The 24,739-nt window shown below is 46.0% G+C and overlaps 1 protein-coding gene across 4 annotated transcripts in view; it reads right to left on the reverse strand.

Annotated features, from left to right (window-relative positions):
* The window catches only part of ENOSF1 (enolase superfamily member 1), a 43,223-nt gene extending 24,331 nt beyond the window's left edge, over positions 1-18,892 (reverse strand). The window contains exons 1-3 of one of the 4 annotated variants that reach the window (XM_033178190.1): positions 18,185-18,892; positions 11,715-11,843; positions 991-1,106 (exon numbers count right to left, since the gene is read on the reverse strand). In XM_033178190.1, coding sequence (XP_033034081.1) covers positions 991-1,106; positions 11,715-11,843; positions 18,185-18,389 — 450 coding nt within the window. In that variant the 5' untranslated portion in view covers positions 18,390-18,892. Of the gene's footprint in view, positions 1-990; positions 1,107-11,369; positions 11,427-11,714; positions 11,844-18,184 lie in introns of those variants that run through there. The other 3 variants (XM_033178191.1, XM_033178192.1, XM_033178193.1) reach the window with 3 other exon arrangements.
* Between the last annotated feature and the right edge of the window lie 5,847 nt (positions 18,893-24,739).

Below are 24,739 nucleotides of genomic sequence, written 5' to 3' on the forward strand. Positions count from 1 at the left end.
TTGTGCCCTTCTCTGTGCATGGATGGGAGACTGAACTGAGTTAGGAAAAGACAAAATCCGATACCGTGGGACAAAGACAAAGGTTAGGGTATTGAATTCACCTTGTGTTAGAATCCTTTCTCCAGAGCCTAACTTTCTCATGCCTTGAATTTATAGTTCAAATACCAAGCTATGCACACAAAAGGCACGATGGTCTTCCATCTTTTTAAATTTGCTCTTCTCTTAATGTTTTCTGTTTAATGATCTTCTCTTCTATTTCTAATACTACTCACATTATTTCTCCATAAAAAGATTGCCCATTCAGTAGTTTATCCTCTAAACCATTTCTCAATTCAGGGAGGATGAGATGAGGTCCTTAGAGAAGAGATAGCTCTCAAGACCCAATCCTTAGAGAAAAGACAGCTCTCAAGACCCAAATCTCAGGACCGCATCTCCTTAGTAGAACATTTTATTCAACTAAATTCGGGCTTAAGTCATTTAGATCATCAGTCTTACAGAAATGAGTTGTTTACCTCAAAATACTGATCATCTAAATGACTCAAGCCCGAATTTAGCTGAATAAAGTGTTCTACTTTAAAATTATAAAGCCATCTGGCCGGGAGTAGTGGCTCATGCCTGTGATCCCAGCACCTTGGGAGGCTGAGGAGGGCGAATCACTTAAGGGCAGGAGTTCAAGACCAGCCTGGCCAACATGGCCAAACACCATCTCTACTAAAATTATAAAAATTAGCTGGGTGTGGTAGTGCGCATCTGTAGTCCCAGCTACTCAGGAGGCTGAATCAGGAGAATTGCCTGAACCCAGGAGGCGGAGGTTGCAGTGAGCTGAGATCGCACCACTGTACTCCAACCTGGGCAACAGAGTGAGACTCCATCTCAAAAAAGAAATAAGCAAATAAATCCATCTCTATTTTCACATTTGTTGCACTCAAAGGATATCTCAGACCTTGGTAGTATTACTTATATAAGCATTTTACAAAATAGGTCCCTTACCCATCTGAGCTGCCCATCACTCGTCAGCTGCCTATAGAAGCCTCTGAAGTCACCAACAATGTCCTTGAGGTCCTTGTTGAGCACATGGTGGGCGAGGGCATTGACAGCACAGACCACTATTTAAAAAGGATTGAACTCTTGTTTATGTTTTTATATTACGTCAAGAAATTAACACCCGAAAACATCACAAACAAACGTGAACATTTTATGGAAAAAGTTAAATCTAGACCCGGCGCGATGGCTCATGCCTGTAATCTCAACACTTTGGGAGGCCAAGGCGGGCGGACGACTTGAGATCAGTAGTTCCAGATCAGCCTGGCCAACATGGCGAAACCCTGTCTCTACTGAAAATACAAAAATTAGCAGGGCACAGTGGTGCGTGCCTGTAATTCCAGCTACTCAGGAGGCTGAGGCAGGAGAATTGCTTGAACCCAGGAGGCAGAGATTGTAGTGAGCCGAGATTGCACCATTGCACTCCAGCCTGGGCAACAAGAGTGAGACTCCATCTCAAAGGTATATTCTTTTTAAAATTGCATCAAATAGGTTTTTTTTTTTTTTTTTTTTTTTTTTGAGTCTAGCTCTGTCACCCAGGCTGGAGTGCAGTAGTGGCATGATCTTGGCTCACTGCAAACTCCGCCTCCCGGGTTCATGCCATTCTCCAGCCTTAGCCTCCCCAGTAGCTGTGACTACAGGCGCCCGCCACCATGCCCAGCTAATTTTGCTTTTGTATTTTTAGGAGAGACGGGGTTTCACCGTGTTAGCCAGGATGGTCTTGATCTCCTGACCTCGTGATCCGCCCACCTCGGCCTCCCAAAGTGCTGTGATTACAGACGTGAGCCACCACGCCCAGCTGTTCTGTTCTTTTCTTTCTTTTTTTATTTTTATTTTATTTTTATTTTTATTTTTTGTCAGGGTATTACTCTGTCACCCAGGCTGGAGTGCAGTGGCATGATCACGGCTCATCACAACCTTGACTTCGCCGGCTCAGGTGATCCTCCCACCTCAGCTTCCTGAGTAGCTGGGATTACAGGCATGTGCCGCCATGTCTGGCTAGTTTTGGTATTTTTTGTAGAGACGCAGTTTTGACATGCTGCCCAGGCTGGTCTCAAATTCTTGGGCTCAAGGGATCCACCCGCCTTGATCTCCCAAAGTTCTGGGATTACAGGCATGAGCCACTGTGCCCGGCCCCATATATGTTTTCTGTGGTTGTCATAAGAAATATCACACAAGTAGAATAGGTGTTAATCCATATACTGAGCTAAACTTCCTGAGTAGAGAACACATTGGGATTGGCTGTCACGTGAAAAACAGAATCATAGATTGACAAGTTTAAATAATGTTCCCAAATTATTTTCCTATTTACTTTGTAAAGTGTTTGAACAATCAGATTCAAAACCAAACCATGCTGGTTCATGTTCCTAAGGAATAAGAAGGCTGACTTAATAGAATTTTTTTTTTTTTTTTTTTTTTTTTTGAGACGGAGTCTGGCTCTGTCGCCCAGGCTGGAGTGCAGTGGCCGGATCTCAGCTCACTGCAAGCTCCGCCTCCCGGGTTTACACCATTCTCCTGCCTCAACCTCCCGAATAGCTGGGACTACAGGCGCCGGCCACCTCGCCCGGCTAGATTTTTGTATTTTTTTAGTAGAGATGGGGTTTCACCGTGTTAGCCAGGATGGTCTTGATCTCCTGATCTCGTGATCCGCCCGTCTCGGCCTCCCAAAGTGCTGGCATTACAGGCTTGAGCCACCGCGCCCGGCCGACTTAATAGAATTTTTAAAGGGAGAAATGCCTTTTCATTATTGACAAGTATAGAAGATGCCTTGAATTCACAATATAAACTATTAAAGATTAAATAAAATGAATTTGCGAGTAGCATACTATTTGTAAAATGTTAAAATACATGAAAACGCTGTCTACAAACATGAAATTTCTTACTAATGACTTTTTTATGATATACTACATTTCTCATAAGTAATTTGAAGGTTAAATTTAATTTGTGTTAGCATTACCATCAATTATTTATTTTTGGTAACTTTAATTATTATTATTATTTTTTAGAGATAGGGTCTCACTCTGTCACCCTGCCTGGAGTACAGTGGCAGAACCTTGGCTCCCTCCAATCTCCGCCTCCTGGGTTCAACTGATCCTTCCACCTCAGCCTCCTGAATAGCTGGGACCACAGGCTCCAGCCACCAGGCCCGGCTCATTTCTTGTATTTTTTGGCAGAGATAGGGTTTCGCCATGTCTCCCAGGCTGGTCTCGAACTCCTGAGCTCCAGTGATCCACCTGCCTTGGCCACCCAAATGGCTGGGATTACAGGCGTGAGCCACTGCAGCCAGCACCTCACTGTAATCTTGAATGCCTAGTCTCAAGCAATCTTTTTGTCTCAGCTTCCTAGTAGCTAGGACCTACATGCAACACCACACCAGCTAATGTTTACATTGTTTGTAGTGACAAGGTCTTGCTGTGTTGCATGGGGCAGGGGGTGGAGAGGTTCTGGAACTCCGGGCTCAAGCGATCCTCCCACCCCGGCCTCCCAAAGTGTTGGGACTACAGGTGTGAGCCACCACGTCCTGTGGTATTTTACTTTAAAAGGATTTCTTGGACCTGGCATTCACTCCTGTAATGCCAGTACTTTGGGAGGCTGAGATGGGTGGATCACTTGAGCTCAGGAATTCGAGACCAGCCTGGGCAGTGTGGCAAGATACCATCTCTACAAAAAATACAAAAATTAGCCGGGCACGGTGGTCCTAGCTACTCGGGATGCTGAGGTGGGAGGATCACTTGACCTCTGGACGCAGAGGTTGCAGTAAGCTGAGATTGTGCCACTGCACTCCAGCCTGAGTGACAGAGTGACAGAGCTGGACCCTGTCTCAAATAATAATAATAATTAATAATAATAATAATAAGGCTTTCTTGTGTTGTTTAAGATGATGAATAAGTAAAGTAACCCTTTGATCCTTTGTCAATTCTAGGAAACATTTAGCCTATGTTGTGTACATGGCCACAATAATTGAATCAAGCCATCAACTTAGCTTCAAAGAAAGAAATGTATTCCAAAACATTTTGATAAATTTGTTTGGTGCTGCCATGGATTCAATAGTAAAAGTTTTCAGTCATTTAATAGGACAGTTGTAGAGGTACAGTTTTACTGTCAGTAAGATCCTGAGAAGGACACTATGAAAGTGGTGCCCCAGGCTGGGCATGGTGGCTCATGTCTGTAATTCCAGCATTTTGGGAGGTGGAGGCCGGTGGATCACCTGAGGTCAAGAGTTTGAGACCAGCTTGGCCAACATGGTGAAACCCTGTCCCTACTAAAAATACAAAAATTAGCTGGGCATGGTGGCGGGTGCCTGTAATCCCAGCTACTTGGGAGGCGGAGGGAGGAGAATCACTTGAACCCAGGAGGTGGAGGTTGCAGTGAGCCGAGACTGTATTACTGCACTCCAGCCTGGGCAACAAGAGTGAAACTCCGTCTCAAGAAAAAGAAAGAAAGTGATGCCCCAAGCTTTTTTTTTTTTTTTTTTTTTGAGATGGAGTCTTGCTTTGTCTCCCAGGCTGGAGTGCAGTGGCGCGATCTCGGCTCACTGCAAGCTCCATCCCCCGGGTTCATGCCATTCTCCTGCCTCAGCCTCCCAAGTAGCTGGGACTACAGGCGCCTGCTACCACGCCCAGCTAATGTTTTGTATTTTTAGTAGAGACGGCATTTCACCGTGTTAGCCAGGATAGTCTCGATCTCCTGACCTCGTGATCCGCCCGCCTCGGCCTCCCAAAGAGCTGAGATTACAGGCGTGAGCCACTGCGCCCGGCCTCCCCAAGCTTTTAGCACATGCCTGGCTAAGGGTGAAACAGCTCTCGGATGATTGCACACTTGTGGTCAGATGTAGCAGTTAGGGCTGAACCAGCCATTCCAGGTTCTCTAGGGCTTTTGTTAATGGGATACACAATCATTCTGGTTCAGATATTCATTCCCTAGAATTGTGAGAAGACAGAATCCTCTTCACTCCTTTAAGGTGGATGCTCTTGAATTAAAGAAAATCTGAAGTAAGTCGGTGACTCAGAGTGAGGTACATTGACACCAAACCACCGTCTCGGGGATTTGATTGTTGCTATAAATCATTGACTGAAGCATACCTCTGGTTCACATCACAATACCAAATGCACTTAACAAAAGCTAAGGATGATCTCATCTTTATGACTCTCAGCGTGCACAAGCAGCACTTACGCATTCATCTACAGTGTGTGGATTTTTCTTGCTCAACAGGAGACTAGAATGTGTTGCATTTAATAGAAATTTGTGTTGTGAGGCCAGGCACGGTGGCTCATGCCTGTAATTCCAGCACTTTGGGAGGCCGAGGTGGGCGGATCACCTGAGGTCAGGAGTACAAGACCAGCCTGATCAACATGGTGAAACCCTGTCTCTACTAAAAACACAAAAATTAGCCAGGCCTGGTGGCGTGTGCCTGTAATACCAGCTACTTGGGGGGCTGAGGCAGGAGAATCACTTGAACCCAGGAGGCAGAGGTTGCAGTGAGAAAGTCAAGATCACGCCACTGCACTCCAGTCTGGGCAACAAGAGTGAAACTCCACCTCAAAAAAAAAAAAAAAAAAAAAAATTTGTTTGTGGCCGGAATTGACTTGGAAAAGAAAAAAGGCCCCTGAAGACAGCTTCTTGCCAACTAAACATAGGGGGTTTTCTCTTGTTTGGGTCTGCTCAGGGACTTCAATTCTCTGGAGCCTCTAGCACTGGAAGGACATTGAGTAAAGTCTGTGGGTGACTTGTGGGTGTCTGAAGTAAGAGTGGTGTCACAAACTATAAAGGCTGGGTTTTTAAAAATTTTTGTCTATTTAAAAATTCTTGCTGGGCGCGGTACCTCATGCCTGTAATCCCAGCACTTTGGGAGGCTGAGGCAGGTGGATCACCTGAGGTCGGGAGTTCAAGACCAGCCTGACCAACATGGAGAAACCCCGTCTCTACTAAAAATACAAAATTAGCCGGGGTGGTGGCGCATGCCTGTAATCCCAACTACTCAGGAGGCTGGGACAGAAGAATCGCTTGAACCCGGGAGGCGGAGGTTGCAGTGAGCCGAGATCACACCATTGCACTCCAGCCTGGGCAAAAAGAGCGAAACTCTGTCTCAAAAAAAAAAAAATTATTTCTCTGTACATCTTTTTCTTTTTCCTATATATTCTTTTAAAAACTAACTTAGTTGGCCGGGCGCGGTGGCTCAAGCCTGTAATCCCAGCACTTTGGGAGGCCGAGACGGGCGGATCACGAGGTCAGGAGATCGAGACCATCCTGGCTAACACGGTGAAACCCCGTCTCTACTAAAAAAAAATACAAAAACTAGCCGGGCGAGATGGCGGGCGCCTGTAGTCCCAGCTACTCGGGAGGCTGAGGCAGGAGAATGGCGTAAACCCGGAGGCGGAGCTTGCAGTGAGCTGAGATCCGCCACTGCACTCCAGTCCGGGCAACAGAGCGAGACTCCGCCTCAAAAAGAAAAAAAAAAAAAAAAAACTAACTTAGTTTACATTGTACATATTATTATATATGTGTCCAAACCCACTGAATATACAACACTAAGAGTGACCCCTATTGTAAACTACAGACTTTGGGTGATCATGATGTGCCAATGCAGGTTCATCAGTTGCAACAAATGGGCCACTCTGGGCAGAATGTTGATAAAGAGGGAGGCTGTGGCTGTGTGGGGACAGGGGTATGTGGGAAATGTTGATAATGAGGGAGGCTGTGGCTGTGTGGGGACAGAGGTATGTGGGAAATCTTTGTAACTTCCATTCAGTTTTGCTGTGAACCTAAAACTACTCTAAAACAAATTAAGTCTTTAAAAAAAAAAAAGGCTGGCTCTGGTTGCTCACGCCTGTAATCCCAGCACTTTGGGAGGCTGAGGCGGGTGGATCACCTGAGGTCAGGAGTTCGAGACTAACCTGGCCAACACAGTGAAACCCTGTCTCTACTGAAAAAATACAAAAATTAGCTGGCATGATAGTGGGCACCTATAATCCCAGCTACTCGGGAGGCTGAGGCAGGAGAATCACTTGAACCCGGGAGGTGGAGGTTGCAGTAAGCCGAGATCACGTCACTGCACTCCAGCCTGGGCGACAGAATAACACTCTGTCACAAAAATAACTAACTAAATAAATAAAATAAAACAGAAACAGGCCAGTCATGGTGGCTTATGGCTTATGCCTGCAATCCCATTACTTTGGGAGGCTGAGGCAGTGGATTGCTTGAACTCAGGAGTTCAAGACCAGTCTGGGCAAAATGATGAAACCCTGTCTCTACAAAAAATAGAAAAATTAGCCCGGCATGGTTGCAGGCACCTGTATTTCCAGCTACTTGGGAGGCTGAGGCAGGAGAATCGCTTGAACCTGGGAGGTGGAGGTTGCAGTGAGCAGAGATCATGCCACTGCACTCCATCCTTGGCAACAAGAGCGAAACTCCATCTCAAAAAAAAAGAAAAAAAATTTTTTTAAAGAAAAAAACAAAACAAAACCAAACCCAGGTCAGGTGTGGTGGCTCACACCTGTAATCCTACCACTTTGGGAGGCTGAGGTAGGCAGATCACCTGAGGTCAGGAGTTCAAGACCAGCCTGGCCAACATATAGTGAAACCCTGTCTCTATTAAAAATACAAAAATTAGCTGGGCATGGTGGCACATACCTGTAGTCCCAGCTACTTGGGAAGCTGAGGCAGGAGAATCATTTGAACCCAGAGGTAGAGGGTGCAGTGAGCCAAGATGGCACCACTCCGCTCCACCCTGGGCAACAGAGCAAGACTCTGTCTCTCAAAAACAAAACAGAACAAAACAAAAAACCAAAACATCAGCTAGGCATGGTGGCTTGTGCCTGTGGTCCCAGCTATTCGGGAAGCTGAGGTGGGACAATCGTTTGAGCTTGGAAGGTCAAGGCTGCATGAGCCGTGATTGCACCACTGTACTCCAGCCTGGGTGACAGAGCAAGATCTTACCTCAAATCAATTAATCAATAATAAAAACTTTAAAAACATAAAGAAAGAAGGATAAAAAAATGAATATTAATTAAGTAAATTTAATAAAGGCATGATTTTAAAAAATACCCAACCAAAAACTACATTGGTGTATTCTATACATTTGAAAAACAGCCCTCCCTCTCTGTCTCACACATAAGCACTCTCTTCACAGTAACCCTATTTTTTTTTAATCATAAATGGATGATTAGGTAAGTAAGCAGAAGAACCAGGATGAGCTGATGGCATTTTTCATCTTCAGTGTGAGTGCTGTGTAACACATTTAGTGAGACTGCAGTGAGTCACCTGAAATATGCAGCAAGGTTAAAGTTAAAATGGGTTCTGTCATGTTGTGGTCTGAAAAAGGCAGAAGCCAAAAACCACAGCATAAAAGAGTCATTAATTAAAGTCATGGAGAGATGGAAATTGATTTACCCCTGCCTGAGACATCCACCAAGACAGCGGTGTGAGGCTGGGAATGGAGGAGGGGAAGGGGAGTGAAGGCCCTGAACACTGAGCTCAGCACCCATCCCAGAAGAGCTTCTGATCTATCTTAGTGCCCAGGGCCCCTCCACGTATGCCCAAGCCGGCCAAGTTTAAAGTCTTGGCTGTTAACAGAGAGTGGGTCCAATGGCCTAACATACCTCGGAAGCTCGCTGAGTTTTATGCAACCTTTGGGGGGGGTGTTGTAGGGTTTGCAGTATGGAGAAAGACAGCAGCTTCATAAAGTACTCAACTTACACACAAGGGATAATTACAGTTGCAGAATAAGCAGAAACATAGCTCACAGCTCTATCTTATTAAGTGGTTATACTATTTTGGGGAAAACTTTAACAGTAAATTGTTTACTTAATGGAGAAAAGGGGGATTGACTCACAGTACGGTCTCCTCTCTCTGCCTGGCAAATTCCTGTTGGCTCTTTGAGACTCACCTCAAAGCATTACTTCTGCTCTGAAGCCTTCCCTGAGCCGTTTGGACAGAGTGAAGTTACCTCCTGATATGGGTTAGACATTCTGCACGATTTTCATGTTGGAATGTAATCCCCAGTGTTGGAGGTGGGGCCTGGTGGGAGGTGATTAGATCATGGAGGTGGATTTCTCATGAATGGTTTAGCACCATCCCATTGGTACTGGCCTTGAGATAGTGAGTGAGTTCTCGTGAGATCTGGCGGCTTAAAAGTGTGTAGGACCTCCCCACTGTCTTTCTCTTGCTCCTGCTTCCGACATAGGACGTGTCTGCTCCCTCCTCGCCTTCCACCAGGACTGTGAGTGTCGTGAAGCCTCCCTAGAAGCGGAGCAGCTGGCACCATGCTTTCTGTAAAACCTGCAGAACCATGAGGCAATTAAACCTCCTTTTCTTTATAAATTACCCAGTCTCTGGTACTCCTTTATAGCAATGCAAGAACAGCCTGGCTTGGAGTGGTGGTTTGTGCCTGTAATCCTAGCACTTTGAGAGGCCCAGGTGGGCAGATCATTTGAAGTCAGGAGACCAGCCTGACCAAACATGGTGAAACCTTATCTCTACTAAAAATGTAAAAACTAGCCAGGCATGGTGGTGTGTGCCTGTAATCCCAGTTACTCGGGAGGCGGAGGCACAAGAATTGCTTGAACCCGGGAGGTGGAGGTTGTAGTGAGCGAGACTGTGCAACTACGCTCCAGGCTGGGCAACAGAGCAAGATTCTTGTCTCCAAAAAGAAAAAAAAGAACAGCCTAATATATCCTCTCTCTGTAAAACTTGTACATAATTTTAAAAAATAATCATTCTCAGACTGCACTATGATCATGTCTTTTATGTCTACTTCCCCAATAAGTCTGTGTGCTCCTGATATGTGGGATTCTGTCTTCTTCATCCTTCTTTAATTTTTTTTTTTTTTGATGGAGTCTCACTCTTTCACCCAGGCTGGAGTGGAGTGGCGCAATCTCGGCTCACTGCAAACTCCATCTCCCAGGTTCAAGCAATTCTCATGCCTCAGCCTCCTGAGTAGCTGAGATTACAGCCACGCATCACCACGGCCAGCTAATTTTTGTATTTTTAGTAAAGACAAGGTTTCACCATGTTGACCAGGCTGGTCTCGAACTCCTTGACTCAAGCAATCTGCCCACCTCAACCTCCCAAAGTGCTGAGATTACAGATGTGAATCACCACGCCTGGCCTATCTTTCTCTTTTTAAAATTACTTCAGTGCCTGATGCATGGCAGCACTCAGGAGAAGTCTGCAGAAGGACTGACTTGCCGGACAACTGACCGCCAGCCCTGTGAAGAGCAGGAACAGCAGCCACCTGGGCAGTGTCCACTTCAAGTTCAAGGAAGGTTCCCTTGCCATTCACACATACACACACTCACAAACTCACACACCTCTCTTATATGCTTAACCATTTAAAATATCTCAATGGGCCAACATTTTTTTCTATAACTACTGAGAGCGCTGATGGTGCAAATATCCATGGGAGAGGTGTCACACTACCACCAAAGTTAGAGAAACTCTTTTCCCTCCTTCTAGCCCCTTACCCTTCAATCTAGCATAATTTGGCTTCAGCCCCTAATAATCCACTGAAATTGACCTGGCAAAGGTCACTGTTTTGTACTTCTTGAATTTTGTACCATGTGCAGGTATGATGTGTTCAAAAGAGTTGCATTTAAAAGTTCTGAAGAGAAAGTGCTTCGGGCAGTCAGGTGGTTCTGCCATGACTTGCTGGGTATCTGCCTGTGCCTCAGTTTTCTTCTCTCTAAAAAATGAGATGGCTCAAGATCACCATTGAGATCACATCCAGCTCTGAGAAAAGTTATGTTCTGTATCTTGTTTAAGAAAATAGAAAATGCAAATAAAAAAAGAATGACGTATACACAGCTCAGTATGCATCTTAAAGAATCTGCTCTTCCCCAAAGGAGACTTCCAAGATTGGGCGGGGCCAAAGCCCTTTTTTGCCATGAAAATAGTGAACTTGAAACCAATTTGCTATGAAAAGGCTGGGTGCGGTGGCTCACACCTGTAATCCCAGCACTTTGTGAGGCCAAGGCAGGCGGATCATCTGAAGTCAGGAGTTCAAGACCAGCCTGGCCAACATGGTGAAACCCTGTCTCTACTAAAAATACAATAATTGGCTGGGCATGGTGGTGGGTGCCTGTAATCTCAGCTTCTCGGGAGGCTAAGGCAGGAGAATTGCTTAAATCCAGAGGCAGAGGTTGCAGTGAGTTGAGATTGCGCCACTGCACTCCAGCCTGGGCAACAGAGTGAGACTCTGTCTCAAAAAAAAAAAAAAAAAAAAAAAGAAATATATATAGAAAAGTGAGTAGACTCACTGTGCACATCACAATGAGCCTTTTTTTGCTATGGGAACTCACATCTCCTCCCTCTCATTGCCCTTGGCTACTCACCCATGGCAGGTTGTTAAAGCTCGACAGTGGCCCTGGGTGAAGGCAGGTGAAAAACATCCTTGTAGCTGTCATTTGACACAGAGAAACAGACTAAGAGTCACGGATTTTCTAACAGACTAGAGATGATTGCAAGGAGAGAGGCCAAATTCTGTCACTTTTAAATTTCTCCCAGTGAAATAAATCACAAACCATGAAACACTGTTTTTACTCACTTTGAGCAGTTAAACACAGAAAAACAAGATCGGAACTGAATCTAAATCAAGATTCTAATGAATCTAAAAATCTAAATTAGAATCTCATCTGAAAATTAAGCATTCTGGAACCCTGAGAGAATCTTCAACTCACCGACTTCAGTGCCTTTTCCCAGAGTGAAGGTGATTCCACACCCCTTGATTCCATCTTCTGCATCAGTTTCTATGACGACATAGGCAGCTGAGTAGTCAGGGTCCGTGTGCTGCGGGAGAGAATTCCCCGCTGAAACAATGCCAGCATGAGAAACCCGAAAAGAACCATGAGAATGATGTCACACGAGGACAGACAATGCCACAGGAGCCATGCCACAAGAGCTCCCACAGAAGGAACTGGTGCTATACCCCAAAGAAAACAAAGGGCTTTGAATGGAGAAAAGGAATGTCCTCCTGAAAGATCCAAAGTGTTTCAACAAGTGCAACGTATACTTTTTTTTTTTTTTGAGACGGAGTTTCACTCTGTCACCTTGGCAGGAGTGCAGTGGCGTGATCTCAGCTCACTGCAACCTCAGCCTCCCAAGTTCAAGTAATTCTCCTGCCTCAGCCTCCCAGGTAGCTGGGATTACAGGCACATGCCACCACACTCGGCTGATTTTTGTATTTTTAGCAGAGACGAAGTTTCACCATGTTGGTCAGGCTGGTCTTGAACTCCTGACTTCAGGTGATCTGCCTGCCTCAACCTCCCAAAGTGCTGGGATTACAGGTGTGAGCCACTGCACCTGATCACAATGTATACATTTTTATCACCTGTTTTCAATTAGGTCAAAAAGTGAGGCTCATTTTTATTTATTTATTTATTTTCTAAATAAAAAAATAGAGATGGAGTCTTGCACGTTGCCCAGGCTGGTCTCAAACTCCAGAGCTCTAGTGATCCACCCGCTTAGGCCTTATCTTAAAGTGCTGGGATTACAGGCATGAGCCATCATGCCCAGCAGCGGCTCAATTTTAAGCCAAGGAGTTTTCACTCGCAGCTATCTCCGTCAGCGCTTTGAACAAAGTTACATTCACAAGCAGCTTCAAATTGAACAAGCCAAAGGTTCAGAAAACTCTTGCATAAAATTGGACTGATCTCACAGCAGTTTATAGCAGGGCTGAAAACACATTGGCACAAGGTCAGATACCAGTGGGGGAAAATGAAGAAGTAAAGCTTCTAGATGAATTTGTTCTTTTTTTGTTTTGTTCTGTCATGGAATAATGGAGACCCCAAAAAGCCAGGCAGAAGATCTGAATGCATTCTTAAAGAAGAATTTTGCATAAGGCTATAACAATTTATTACTGTTGTTATTATTCTATAATATTTATTGTGCCAGACACACTATATTCTAAGAGCTCTACATGGTTTAATTTAATCCTATAACAGTATTATAAACTAGGTGCTCTTATCCCTATTAGAGAAGAGGAAATGAAGTTTTAAGGAGGTTTAGTAATTTGCAAAAGGTCACACAACAAGTAAATAAAATTTTATTATTATTATTATTATTATTGAGACTGAGTCTCACTCTGCCCTCCAGGCTGGAGTGCAGTGGCATGATCTTGGCTCACTGCAACCTCTGCCTCCTGGATTCAAGCGATTCTTCTGCCTCAGCCTCCCAGGTGGGATTACAGGCACCCGCCACTATGCTCAGCTATTTTTTCTTTTTTTTAGTAGAGATGGGATTTTGCCATGTTGGCCAGGCTTGTCTTGAACTCCTGACCTCAGGTGATCCACCTGCCTCGGCCTCCCAAAATGCTAGGATTACAGGTGTGAGCCACCGCATCCCACCACAAGTAAATTATGAAGGCAGATTTTAATTCCCTGTATTGGGGGTGTTGTGGCTGAGGGAGCTGTATGTGATGGATGGGAGCCCTGAGTCTAGTGTCACAGCCCAGTTGCAGGATGTCAGTGTGATGCATCACTGAGCACCAACTACATGTCAGAGCTGGTGCAGCTTGCAAAGGTGTTATAGATATGTCTGCCCTTGAGGAGGTTACATTTGAGAAGACCTGGTTATAGGACGGGCATGGTGGCTCATGCCTGTAATCCCAACACTTTGGGAGGCCAAGACAGGAGGATTGCTTGAGCCCAGGAGTTCAAGACTAGCCTGGGCAACAAAGCGAGACGCCATCTCTAAAATAAATAAATAAAAAGACATGGTTACAAAAACCTTAATAATATAAGGCAGAACAAGCTAAGGCCTGGGAGAGATGCAAACTATGAACGACTGGCTGTTAGAGAGCACTGTTAGCTGAATGTGCTTCTTTTTTTTTTTTTTTTTTTTTTTTTGAGGCGGAGTCTCGCTCTGTCGCCCGGACTGGAGTGCAGTGGCCAGATCTCAGCTCACTGCAAGCTCCGCCTCCCGGGTTTTACGCCATTCTCCTGCCTCAGCCTCCCGAGTAGCTGGGACTACAGGCGCCCGCCACCTCGCCCGGCTAGTTTTTTGTATTTTTTAGTAGAGACGGGGTTTCACCGTGTTAGCCAGGATGGTCTCGATCTCCTGACCTCGTGATCCGCCCGTCTCGGCCTCCCAAAGTGCTGGGATTACAGGCTTGAGCCACCGCGCCCGGCCGAATGTGCTTCTTGAAGCGGGAGAAGGCTTTATGATGAAGACAGAATCTGAGCTGGCCGGTAAAGGAAGGGGAGCTTCTCAGCAGTGGGAAGGGGAGTGAAGGATCTGGGAGGGAGGAATATCTCAGGTGAGGTAGCAGCAGCAGTGCAGAAAGTAAAGGGGTCAGAAGAGGGAGAGACTGGAGTGTATTCAAGGGTTGGTGCCCATCCTGGCTTGGATGAGCCATTGGGTTCCTGAAGGAGTTGAGCGATGAGGCTGAGAGGGAGACTCCAAGAATTAAAGACCCGTCGACAGTTGCTGGGTTCCAAGAAGAGGAAGCAATGGAAAAAGGAAACCTTTCACTGAAGCCTCAGATGAGGGGTCAACAGGACGAGATGAGCCAAAAGTGACTTGAAGCTTTTGGATCCCTGTGATTAGCAGAATGATCCAAGATGGGTCAGGAGGGAGGGGCGGCAGGGTATGGAAGATGACTTCCGGTTTAGACAAACCGCCTTTAGCATGAAGGTGGAAAACCTAACAGGAAGTATCCAGACCTACGGGTTAAGGAGGCAGATCCGGAAATGAGATCTAGGAATCTCGGCATAAAGGGTGGCACCAAAGCCAGAATGCGGAGAGGGTCTTCACGGGAGTGTGCAGGGAGACCGGGAAGACGCTGAGGCCTAAGCCTGCCAGAGGGAAGACGGAGGAAGGAGGAGCCGTCAGAAAGGCAGGAGGCCATGAGGGGAGAGAGCCCACGAAGAGGCGGCCGACAGCGGAAAAAGTATCCGAGGGTAAGGACAGCCAAAGGAGAAATAACAAGGGCAATTCACAGAGAAGAAAGGAACATAAATAGATTTCAGATTAAGAAGGAGGGAAGCCCGGGGTAGTGGCTCATGCCTGTAATCCAGCACTTTGGGAGGAAGAGGCAGGTGGATCACCTGAGCTCAGGAGATTGAGACTAGCCTGGACAACATGGTGAAACCCCGTCTCTATCAACAATACAAAAATTAGCCGGGTGTGGTGGTGCGCACCTGTAATCACAGCTACTTCAGAGGCTGAGGCATGAGAATCATTTGCACCTGGGTGGCAGAGGTTGCAGTGAGATGAGATCGCACCACTGCACTCCAGGCTGAGCGACAAGCAAGACTCTGTCTTAAAAAAAAAAAAAAAATAGCGGAGTCTTTAGCAGATTTTGAGGATAGCTTTATTGCTCTTTCTTGAAAATATCCTACGTGTGATCAGGGAGGCTCACTTTGCTGCTAAGTGCTGATGGTCCAGCATGCCTCAAGGGCATGTGAAGCCATCTCCATGGTGAACTGCAAAGCAGCTCATTCTAAAAGAAGGCACTTGAGAGTTGGCACACAACATGCGCCCTATCTCCCCAAGATAAAATGCTTAAGTATTTATGAGCTTGCAATGCAGGCATTAGATAATGTCTCCTCATCGTGTGTTAGACACCACTCAGGCCCAGAGGCAAATTCCATTTCTTGAATTATTCTATAGTAAACCAGGCTGTCTTTTGAGACAGGGTCTCTCTCTGTCACCCAGACTGGAGGCTGCAGTGACACAGTTAACAGCTCACTGCAGCCTCGACCTCCCAGGCTGAAGAGATCCTCCTACCTCAGCCTCCTGAGTGGCTGGGACCACAGGTGCACGCAACTAAGCCCAGCTAATTTTTGTATTTTTTTGTTGAGACGAGGTCTCACTATGTTGCTCAAGCTGGTCTCGAACTCCTGGGCTCAAGCGATCCACCTGCCTTGGCCTTCCAAAGTGCTGGGATTATAGGCTTGAACAACCACCATGCTCAGCCAAACCAGGCTGTCTTAACATTTCAAAAATCCAAAGTCAAGTCTAGATTAGGGGTTCCTTCTGCTTCAGTTTCCTTAGAGTGAATAGTAATTACAGCCAACCCCTCCTTTTTTCTTTAGAAACAAGGTCTCACTGTGTCATCCAGTGCCCAGGCTGGAGTGCAATGGCACAATCATAGTTCACTGTAATTGAACTCCTGGGCTCAACTGATCCTCCTGCCTAGGCCTCCACTTAGGATTACAGGTGTGAGCCTCATGCCTGGCCTATAGCCAACTTTACTGATGGCCTTCTCTGAGCCAGGCTCTTTACAGGTATCTCATTTACATGTATAAAGTGAATATTATTATACCCATTTTACAGATGAGAAACCTAGGCTTAGAAAGATTGTGTGACTTACCCACAGCTGCTAAAGCTTCACAGAGGCAAAGGCAGTTGCATGAGATTGAGTGTTTGGATTCTATAAGACAGTAAAATTTAAAATATTTGAGTTCCATAAAGGATTGCCTGCTGGGTGTTTAAGTCATTCACCAACATCATATAAGAAAGGACATATGGGCCGGGCGCGGTGGCTCAAGCCTGTAATCCCAGCACTTTGGGAGGCCGAGACGGGCGGATCACGAGGTCAGGAGATCGAGACCCTCCTGGCTAACACGGTGAAACCCCGTTTCTACTAAAAAATACAAGAAAAAAACTAGCCGGGCGAGGTGGCGGGCGCCTGTAGCCCCAGCTACTCGGGAGGCTGAGGCAGGAGAATGGCTTAAACCCGGGAGGCCGAGCTTGCAGTGAGCTGAGATCCGGCCACTGCACTCTAGCCTGGGCGACACAGGGAGACTCCGTCTCAAAAAAAAAAAGAAAGGACATATGAAGATTTTAAAGAGGATGACAGCCTGGGCCCTGTCTCTACAAAAAATACAAAAAGAAGCTGGGCTTCATGGCGCACACCTGTAGTCCCAGCTACTTGGGAGGCTGAGGTGGGAGGATTGGTTGAGCCAGGGAGGTCAAGGCTGCTGTGAGCCATGATAGTACCGCTGCACTCCAGCTTGGGCAACAGATAAGAGATCCTGTCTCAAAATAAATAAACAAATAAATTTTAAAAATAAAATAGAATAACATTTTAAAAATTCAGGATGAACTTAATCTCAAAAAGGACATTCTTTTGCATTTAAAAACTTTCTTTAACTAGAGGTCTATTTTTATAAAACATTTCAGGTACACAAAGAGTATAAATAATGTAATGAACACCAGCTTGCCATCCACCCAGTTTAGGAAGTAAAACATTACAGTGGGAATTAGAGACCTCATGGTCCCCTCCGTGACCCCATTTCCTTTCCTCCCTTCTGGTAACCATTTTCCTAACATTGCCGTTCCTCATTTCCCGGCATACTTTCACACATTCACTACATGCCCATACAACTCTGCTTTTCTAGCGCGGCCAATCTCATCAGTGATGAGATCAGGCACTGAGGACCCAGAGGGGAACAGGCTCCCTGAAGACCCTGCACAGTGTTTGGGAAACACCGCTCTAGACGGGGGAGGGGAGGGAAGGCCTGACATTCTAACACCCTCAGTAAGCAAAAAAGACCTTCAGTATTCAGGTAGGAGTCAGAGTTCCTGCCCTTAATTTATTACATCTCTTAAGACTGATACTTGCATCAGTCCTTTCTAACCATGTTTGCGGGTAATTTCATGAGAGCTGCCTCTCACATGACCCGGTTATCACGCGCTTGCTTTCTCAACCCGACTGTGACACCTTCATTTCATGGACGGGTCCAAAAGACCCAGAGATTTGGATCTTCTCCAATTCACATAGCAAGTTGCGGAGGCGGGATCACCACTCCAAACTCCCAGCCCCGGCCTTCCCGTTCTCCCTCACCGCGAACCCCGTCGCGTTCAGCGTACAGAGGAAGCCAGCTAGCGCTGTGCTCTAGGGTTTCATTGGCGGGAACCCAAGAAAATAATTCTGCTGCTATTGCCTATTATGCATTCTACCATTTCCAGGAAAATGTGAGTCCTAAAAGTGAAACCAGGATAAACTCCAGCAAAGAAAAAACCCAGGAGAATGGAAAGTTTCTGGATACTTATACAATTGCTCCAAGGCATGAAAAGCGAGTGTCTGCTCCAGGCGCGCCTCCCACCTTACAGAAGCAATGGGTTCGAAGTCGGGAAGCTACCCGGGGCCTGCGGGTCTGCAGTCGGCGGGGCGAGACGGACCCGGGCCGCAGGCCGCGCTTACCATGGCGTCTGAGCCGTGGCTCCCAAGCGACGTGGGGAAGCGCACGTCCCGGACCGAGAGCCGGGAGATCCTGCCGCGCACCATGCTCCCCGCACCCCGCAGCCGCGCCACCCGTGCAGTCAGGACTGGTCGGGACCCCCAGTCCGCGGCGGGAGGGCGGGAGCGCGGCGAGGCGGGGCACCGTAGGGGCATAGAGGGCGCTCATTGGCTGCGTGGCCGCACCCCGTGAACTTGGCCCCACTCGAGCTCCAGTCCCCGCTCGGGGCTCCCCGGGGCGCGCTCCGCCTTCCGCCGTTCACTTCTCAGCCTGGAAGGAGCTGACCCCGCGAGGGTTCGGGCAGGAGGCTTCGCGTAAGGTCGGCGCCTCCTCAGGACCCTGCTCGGCCTGAATTGAAGACTCGTGAAGGGACCTGCCCGGGAACGGCGCCCTAGAGGGAGACGTCGGGTCTGAGTGAGTGCATTTGCTCAGCGGCAGATTCCGGCCAGTGGCTCAGCTCCCGACCCGAGGCCGCAGGTTGTCGCCAGCGTACCCAAGGAGAGCAGTGCGCTAGAAAATGCTAGGTCTCTTTAAGTGCCCACAGCCTCAGTTTGCCACCTGATAAATTAAGAGGCAGGTCATCATTTATTACACCCATACCGATGCAGGGTGTTTTAAATACCTTACCTCAGCCTGTAATCCCAGCACTTCGGGAGGCCGAGGCGGGCGGATCACCTGAGGTCAGGAGTTTGAAATCAGCCTGGCCAAGATGGCGAAATCCCGCCTCTACTAAAAGTACAATGATTAGCAGGGCGTGGTGGTGCGAGCCTGTAATCCCAGCTACTAGGGAGGCTGAGGCAGAATTACTTGAACCCAGAAGGTGGAGGTTGCAGTCAGCCGAGATCGCGCCACTACACTCCAGCCTGGGCGACAGAGCGAGACTCCGACTCATAAATAAATAAATAAATAAATAAAGCAAGCAAGCAAGCAAGCAAGCCTGGGCGTGGTGTCTCACGCCTATAATTCCAGCACTTTGGGAGGCCGAGACGGGCGGATCACGAGGTCAGGAGATGGAGACCATCCTGGCTAACACGGTGAAACCCCGTCTCTACTAAAAATACAAAAAATTAGCTGGGCCTGGTGGTGGTCGCCTGTAGTCCCAGCTACTCAGGAGACTGAGGCAGGAGAATCATTTGAACATGGGAGGCGGAGGTTGGGGTGAGCCGAGACCGCGCCACTGCACTCCAGGCTGGGCGACAAAGCGAGACTCCATCTACAAAATAAAAATAAAAAAAAAAAAACAAGACAAAACAAAACAAAACAAAAACAGGGGCCAAGAAAATTCAATGAGTAAGACAGTCTTTCCAACAAATGGTGCTCGAACAATTGAATATCCCTATGAACAAATAACCCTGGATCCTTACCTTCTATCATACACAAAAATCATCTCGAAGTGGAATATAGATCCAAATTTTAAGAGCTAGATTTATAGAACTTCTAAAGAAAACACAGGAGAAAATATTTTTGTACTTGGATAAAACAAACTTTCTTAGGACACTAAAAGCATGACTCATAAAAGAAAAACATTGTCAATTAAATTATCAAAATTAAAAATGTTTTCTCTTTGATAAAAACCATTAAATAAATGAAACGCAAGCTGTGATTGGGATAAAAATATTTGCAAAACATGTCTGTTAAAGGACTTGTATGCAGAATATTGAAAAAATTACAACTCAGTCTGATGGCAACTTGATATAAAAAATGGGCAAAAGACTTCAATAGACATTCCACCTAAGCAGATATATGAACTTGAAATAAGCTTATGAAAAGACTCAACATTATTCGTCATTAGGGAAACGCACACTAAAACCACAATGATGTACTACTAACACACACCAGGATGGCTACAATTAAAGTGACTGGCAACACCAAGTATTGGCAAGGATGTGGAGCAGCTGGAACTCGCATACATTGCTGGAGGGTGTGAAAGGGTACAGCTTCTTTGGAAAACAGGTTATCAGTTTCTTAGAAAGTTAAACATTCATGTACTATACAACTCAGTAATCCTACTCATAGGTAACTATGCAAGAGAATTTAAAACCTATGTTTAAAATAAAAACTTGTATTTGAATGTTCATAGCAGCTTTCTGATAGCCTAAAACTAGTAACAACCTAAACATCCATCAACTGGTAAAAGGACAAAACCAGGATGTAGTACACATCCATACAATGGAATATTACTGAGCCATAAAAAGATGAATCTCAAAAGCATTACGCTAAGTGAAAGACATCAGACACATTGACTACATATGATTCCATTTATATAAAGCCCTAGAAATGTACAATTACAGTGACAGAAAACAGCGCTTGCCAGAGGTCAGGGTGAATGGAAGAGGTTGACTGTAAAAGGGCACAATGGAATTTTCTGAAATGCTGGAAATGTTCTGTGATTCTGGTGGGGGTTTCATGGCTGTATACATTTGTCAAAAACTCATCTAGTGGTACACTTAAAATGTTGAGTTTGTTGTATGTAAATTATACCTCAGTAAAACAAAAAATATTGCTTTGGGGTGCTGCCTCTTTGAATCTTTGAGTTTGATTCTAAGTTTGAGTTTTCTTTGAAATTGCACTTAAAACTGCAAAAATGTTCTCTTGTATTTCTTTTAGATTGGGTTTCTTCTGGTTCCACGAGTTTTTCAAAATTTCTGCTGAAGTGATACCACCCTTTTCTAACTTTCTAGCAATGATAAAGATTACAAAAACCGGCTGGGCGCGGTGGCTCAAGCCTGTAATCCCAGCACTTTGGGAGGCCGAGACGGGCGGATCACGAGGTCAGGAGATCGAGACCATCCTGGCTAACACGGTGAAACCCCGTCTGTACTAAAAAATACAAAAAGAAACTAGCGGGCGAGGTGGGGGGCGCCTGTAGTCCCAGCTACTGGGAGGCTGAGGCAGGAGAATGGCATAAACCCGGGAGGCGGAGCTTGCAGTGAGCTGAGATCCGGCCACTGCACTCCAGCCCGGGCGACAGAGCGAGACTCCGTCTCAAAAAAAAAAAAAAAAAAAAAAAAAAAAAGATTACAAAAACCAACCAAAGCAAGTTTGCCATCTAGTTCCACGGTATATCCTCTCAGTGTTTTAGACTAAGACTTTCCATGAAAATGGTGCAATTATGAGTGAATAAATGGAATTTAATAAACTTTAAGGGCCACACCACTTTAATTCAGTTGTTAGACTCACTGTCAACCTTTTTGGCCAACTGCAAAGTTTTTATTTCTCTCATCCCTATTGTCACAGGCTAGTGACAATTTTTTTACTTGGATTTTCAAAGTCCTCCAACTTACTCAGGTTAACTTGACCTTTAAGATCGCAGTGAAGCTGGATGGAACCCTATGCCATGTCCCTGTGAAACCCAGTGTCTCTCCAAGTATCTCTGCAAGTACTTGGTGGTCTTTTCTTCTACTGACCTGATTTATTTCCCGAATTTATTTCCCCATTGCATTTAAGCTAGGTTATGAAATCCATCCCTATCCTTTTTTGTACCTTGTCATTATACCTTCAGGCCGTGACCCCAATCCCTTTTCTTTCCTAATGTCACTGACTCACGGTTGTGTGTAGCTGATTTGCAGGAAGGTTTAGGGTAGCAAGGACTCTGCAAGGACCTTAAAATTGAATACTGCCATCTGTTTCTTAAAGGTCCCAGGGGCCATTCCTGCTACTGGAGAATTTTCACATATTATCTACTTAGCTTTTATTGTTTTACTAAGTCTCATTCTAGTTCTATTTTTTACTAAGTTTTACTAAGTCTCATTCTAGTTCTGTTTTTTTTTTTTTTTTTTTTTTTGAGACAGGGTCTCACTGTGTCACCCAGATTGGAGTGCAGTGGCGCGATCGCAGTTCACTGCAGTTTCTACCTCCTGGGCTCAAACAATTCTCCCACCTCAGCCTCCTTAGAAGTTGAGACCACAGGTACGCATCACCATGCCCAGCTAGTTTTTGTACAGATGGGGTTTCGTCATGCTGCCCGGGCTGATCTTGAACTCCTGGGCTCAAGCGATCCTCCAGACCAGACTCCCAAAGTGTTGGGATTACAGGCATGAGTCACTGCACCCAGCCTCCTTCCTATTCATTTTAAAATTCAACTCATAAGTTATTGAATTGCAGTATAACAGCTAATTGAACATTCTGTCCAACAGTTTTAGGAGAAATGGTTTACTAATATTGGAAAAATAGACACTGAAAAACTCATTTAAAAAATATTTGTTTTGGGGCAGTTGTGGTGGCTCACGCCTATAATCCCAGCATTTTGGGAGGTCGAGGTGGGTGGATCATCTGAGGTCAGAAGTTCGAGAGCAGCCTGGCCAACATGGCGAAACCCCATCTCTATTTTTTTTTTTTTTTTTGAGACGGAGTCTCGCTTTGTCCCCCAGGCTGGAGTGCAGTGGCCGGATCTCAGCTCACTGCAAGCTCCGCCTCCCGGGTTTATGCCATTCTCCTGCCTCAACCTCCCGAGTAGCTGGGACTACAGGCGCCCGCCACCTCGCCTGGCTAGTTTTTTGTGTTTTTTTAGTAGAGACGGGGGTTTCACCATGTTAGCCAGGATGGTCTCGATCTCCTAACCTCGTGATTCGCCCGCCTCGGCCTCCCAAAGTGCTGGGATTACAGGCTTGAGCCACCGCGCCCGGCCCCCCGTCTCTATTAAAAATACAAAAATTAGCTGGGCATGGTGGCATGCACCTGTAATTCAAGCTACTTGGGAGGCTGAGGCGCAAGGATTGCTCTAACCTGGGAGGCAGAGGTTGCAGTGAGCCAAGATCACATCACAGCACTCCAGCCTGGGCGACAGAACGAAAACTCTGGCCGGGGGAAAAAATTGGGAGTTTTGAATACTCCCAATATTTGGTATGCTCTCTCCACAGTTAATAGTCCTGTAATTTTACAGTTAATACAATGTTGCATATATTGTTAAAATTTTGTATACACAGCACTGAAAATGTTTTGTATCAACTGTCACTTTTTTTTTTTTTTTTTTTGCGACGGAGTCTGGCTCTGTTGCCCAGGCTGGAGTGCAGTGGCCAGATCTCAGCTCACTGCAAGCTCCACCTCCCGGGTTTACGCCATTCTCCTGCCTCAGCCTTCCAGGTAGCTGGGACTACAGGCGCCCGCCACCTCGCCCGGCTAGTTTTTTGTATTTTTTAGTAGAGACTGGGGTTTCACCATGTTAGCCAGGATGGTCTCGATCTCCTGACCTCGTGATCCGCCCGTCTCGGCCTCCCAAAGTGCTGGTACAGGCTTGAGCCACCGTGCCCAGCAACTGTCACTTTTATGTGATAATTTGAGCTTCCTATTTTCTACTGATACAGCTGTTGGTATAATGAGTATCAGTCAGGGCCCCAACCGGAAACAGATGGCATGCTCAAATTAAGATACATCAAGAGGCCATGCAGTGGCTCACACTTGGTAATTCCAGCACTTTGGGAAGCCAAGGTGGAAAGATTGCCTGAGCCTAGGAGTTTGAGACCTGCATAGGCAGCATAGCAAGACCTCATTTCTAGAAAAAAATACAAAATTTGCTGGGCATGATGGCCTGTGCTGTAGTCCTAGCTACTTGGGAGGCTGAGGTGGGAGGATCCCTTGAGCCCACGAGTTCAAGACTATAGTGAGCTATGATCGTGCCACTGCATCCTAGGGACCTGGGCAACAGAGTGAGACCCTGTCTGGGAAAAAAAAAAGGCAAATCAAGGATATTTATTTCCAAAGAGGTGGGAAGGTTAGGAACCACAAGGATTAATGCAGTATTAGTAGCAGCAAAACAGTCATCACCCCTAAGGCAGAAAACATATGGAATGGAAGCTGCTACCAGTCTCCAAAAGGAGAAAGGTGTACAAGGGAGGCCATACTGAGAACGTCTGGTTGACTGAAGGGCATAGCCAGCCCAGATTCTCAAGGAGGGAGCCAGCAGAATAAACATCTTGGCTTCTTTCCGATTTTCTCCTATCTGCTAGAGTTCCTCATTGGCCTCCAAAACAGGAATCGAGAGAGCAAGGGAGCCCCCCTGATAAGTACAAGTCAGCCTTCCAGAAGGAACAGGCACAATCTGGATGTGGATGGCAAACAGATGACATTGGGCACAAATTGCTTATTTTAATCAGAAGTATTCCTTTCCCTCTTAACAATTTGAAAATTAATCAAGACTATGGTCACCATTGGCAAAACTCAACTTGATGTAGTTTAAACAAAAAAAAGAGATACTGAAGGTCAGGGAGGAGCTGATTTTAGGGAAATAAATGCCACCAGAGCAGTTTTTCAACTCTGCATGTTGCTTTCTTTTGTAACAAAATGGGAACCTGGTCTCCAGAAGCACTGGAATGGCACCCTTGGAGCAGTGTCATCAGACACAAGACGAGACTCATCTTCCACCTCCACACAGAACGCTGAGAGAAAAACTTGATCTAAATGAAGACTTGCACAAATGCGATGAGAAGCCTGATGGAAGATGCACATTTTTACCAAATTAGTTTATAGGCATAATGCTATCCCAACCAAAATCTCACATATTTTATACAAATATGAAAAAT

The sequence above is a fragment of the Trachypithecus francoisi genome, unplaced genomic scaffold, assembly GCF_009764315.1.
Source record: "Trachypithecus francoisi isolate TF-2019V2 unplaced genomic scaffold, Tfra_2.0 Lachesis_group19, whole genome shotgun sequence".
Lineage (NCBI taxonomy): Eukaryota > Metazoa > Chordata > Mammalia > Primates > Cercopithecidae > Trachypithecus > Trachypithecus francoisi.